Raw genomic sequence first — 2,681 nt, forward strand, 5'->3', positions numbered from 1 at the left:
AAAGTCTATTATTTTTTTTCGCTCCCAGGTGAGGAAACACAAAAAAAGAACATTAATGGAGTCATGCTATTTCCAAGTTCTCCATAAAACAAAGATCTTCCGCATAGTTTCACTTGATAAGATTCCATGAAATAAGAGAAATACAGAATGTCAGAAACACTACTATTTCAGACCATAATAGTAGTAGTAGTAGTAATAATAATAATAATAATAATAATAAGAGAGCACAAACCTCCAACAAGACAACACCAACGTACTCTCAACAATTAGCCAGAGATGATTTTTAAAATGAGAATATCTGAAATAAACTCGACCGTTCTCACAAATGAAAATACTAAAAGTTACCCTGACTGTTCTCAAACATTAAGTAAAAAAACTGGAGAAAAGAAATCCCAAATCCTGATTGATCCCCAAATCTGATCAGTTCGTGCCAGTCACAAGGCTGGAGACAATATTTCCTGGGGCTAAGACAACAGTAAAATTCATCCTAACCAGGACTGCTACATTATGCTATTGTTATGATGATAACGGTGAACTAGAGTATGTAGCCAAGTTTATGTATTTAGGTAGTAAGATAACATTCTCAGGCGACACCAACAAAGATATTAAGACGAGAATAAGTAAGGCAACGATCGCTTTTCATCTGTTAAAAAAAGTATGGAGCGCAAGTGTAATTTCAATAAGGAACAAAATAAGAATTTTTAATACTAACGTAAAAGCGATGTTATTGTATGGGGTTGAGACATGGCAAACAACAGTTAAGTCAAATAAGCAAATACAATCATTCATCAATAGGTGCTTGCGTAGTATACTTAAAATCAGATGGCCAGAACACACAAGCAATATGGAGCTATGGCAAAGAACGAATCAAGTTTCGATTAGGGAGCAAACATTTAAGAACAAGTGGAAGTGAATCGCTAGCACAATTAGAAAAGACAGACCAGATGTAGCGAAAAGTGCTTTACAGTGGAATCCGGATGGATATAGAAAGAAAGGTAGGCCTAAGAACTCGTGGCATAGATCAACACAAAAGGAACTAGAGAAAGGGGGACATTCATGGCAGAGTATAAGTACAGAAGCCAAAGATTATGCGACATGGAATTCAATTATAAGTGGCCTATACTCCGCATTGGAGGGTTAAAGGCAAGAAAAAAAGAATGATGAAAATACATTTTATATTTCTGATTCTCCTTAACATAATTTCTTGATAAGTCATCGACAAATGTGTTGAAGACAAGTGCCTGTACACGCCAGCCTTGGTTTGGATTGCTTTCAATGTGATCATCTCGACTATAGCATCGGCGTTGGTCACATATCTTGCAGTGAGTATTACTATTAATTCTTATGTATGCGTATGTATGTGTGTGTGTGTGTAGCATAGTGACGCAGAAATACCCTTCGTTGATATCAGGGTATGCAATAAAACCACTAACGTAAAAAATAAAGGTTACTTTCTCGAGTCAAGCCAACTCATAAGGGATAGTTTCCCAGGAGTCATGCCGACTCATAAGGGATAGTTTCCCAGTTTCCGTTGCATATAAATTTCCCACCTGCATGGGACGCTGGTCTGTCATAGGATTATTCAGGGTTGCCGGCTGAGTGGACTGGAGCAACATGAAATGAAGTACATTATTTACATTTGACGGATATTTGTCCTCATCTTGTTTGTTGTTAACACCTTAACACCTTAACCACTAAGCCATGCACCTCCATGAAATTCCTTCCTGAGTGATATAGACTCACAAGGGCCGGTTTCCATGGCGTATATATTCCCCAGCTGAACAGGACGCCTGTCTATCACTGGATTACTCATTTTTGTCAGCCGAATGGACTAGAGCAATGTGGAATGAAGTATTTTGCTCAAGAACATAACCCTAACCCAAGCCAGGAATCTTAACCACAATCTTAGAATCATAAGACAAACCCCTAACCACTAAGCCATGAGACAAACCCCTAACCACTAAGCCATGAGACAAACCCCTAACCGCTAAGCCATGAGACAAACCCCTAACCACTAAGCCATGAGACTCTACAATAAAACCACTGGGAGTGAGGAACCCCTATTTGTTGTCACAGCATATTTCTAGAAAAGGGACACACTGATGTAAAACCTGTAGTTTTACGTGATTACTGGTCATCTCATTTCTGCCAGTCGCTAGAAACTAATCAGGGAGACTCAGACAGGTGTATTCATGCTGTACAGATGTTTATCACTAGAATCCAATGATGTACACCTGTCTTTTTATGGTGACCTCATCTACTGAAAGTTCTAAGGTGATAGAAGAGTGGTGACATGTGCAAACCTAACCGATAGGAAGTGCACAGTTAAGTTACAACTTTCGTTTGTCACCTATGCTTCAAACTATGCAGATCTGCAGTGGAATTGAATTGTCATCTGGGAGGTCGCAGATGGAAAGTCAGAAATGCCATTGACAAAGAGGAAGCACAAGGTGACGACAATCATTTGTGAAGATGGAGCAATCACCATGTGTGTGTGTGTGTGTGTGTGAGTGTGTGTATGTGAGTGTATGTGTGTGTGTATGTGTGCATGTGGGTGTGCATATGTATATATGTATGTATGTATATGCATGTATATGTGTGTGTGTGTGTGTGTGTGTGTAAATACAGGGCGTCCACAAAGTCTGGGTACATGGGGTAAATAAAATCATAACATAAACAAT

At 38.9% G+C, this 2,681-nt stretch overlaps 1 protein-coding gene across 1 annotated transcript in view; it reads left to right on the top strand.

Moving 5' to 3' along the window:
- The window catches only part of LOC106873123 (H(+)/Cl(-) exchange transporter 7), a 119,265-nt gene that overhangs the window by 74,419 nt on the left and 42,165 nt on the right, over nucleotides 1-2,681 (top strand). The window contains exon 6 of the mRNA XM_052978149.1: nucleotides 1,213-1,322. Within this exon, the coding sequence (XP_052834109.1) occupies nucleotides 1,213-1,322 (110 nt within the window). The remainder of the gene's footprint in view (nucleotides 1-1,212; nucleotides 1,323-2,681) is intronic.

The sequence above is a fragment of the Octopus bimaculoides genome, chromosome 30, assembly GCF_001194135.2.
Source record: "Octopus bimaculoides isolate UCB-OBI-ISO-001 chromosome 30, ASM119413v2, whole genome shotgun sequence".
Classification (NCBI taxonomy): Eukaryota; Metazoa; Mollusca; class Cephalopoda; order Octopoda; family Octopodidae; genus Octopus; species Octopus bimaculoides.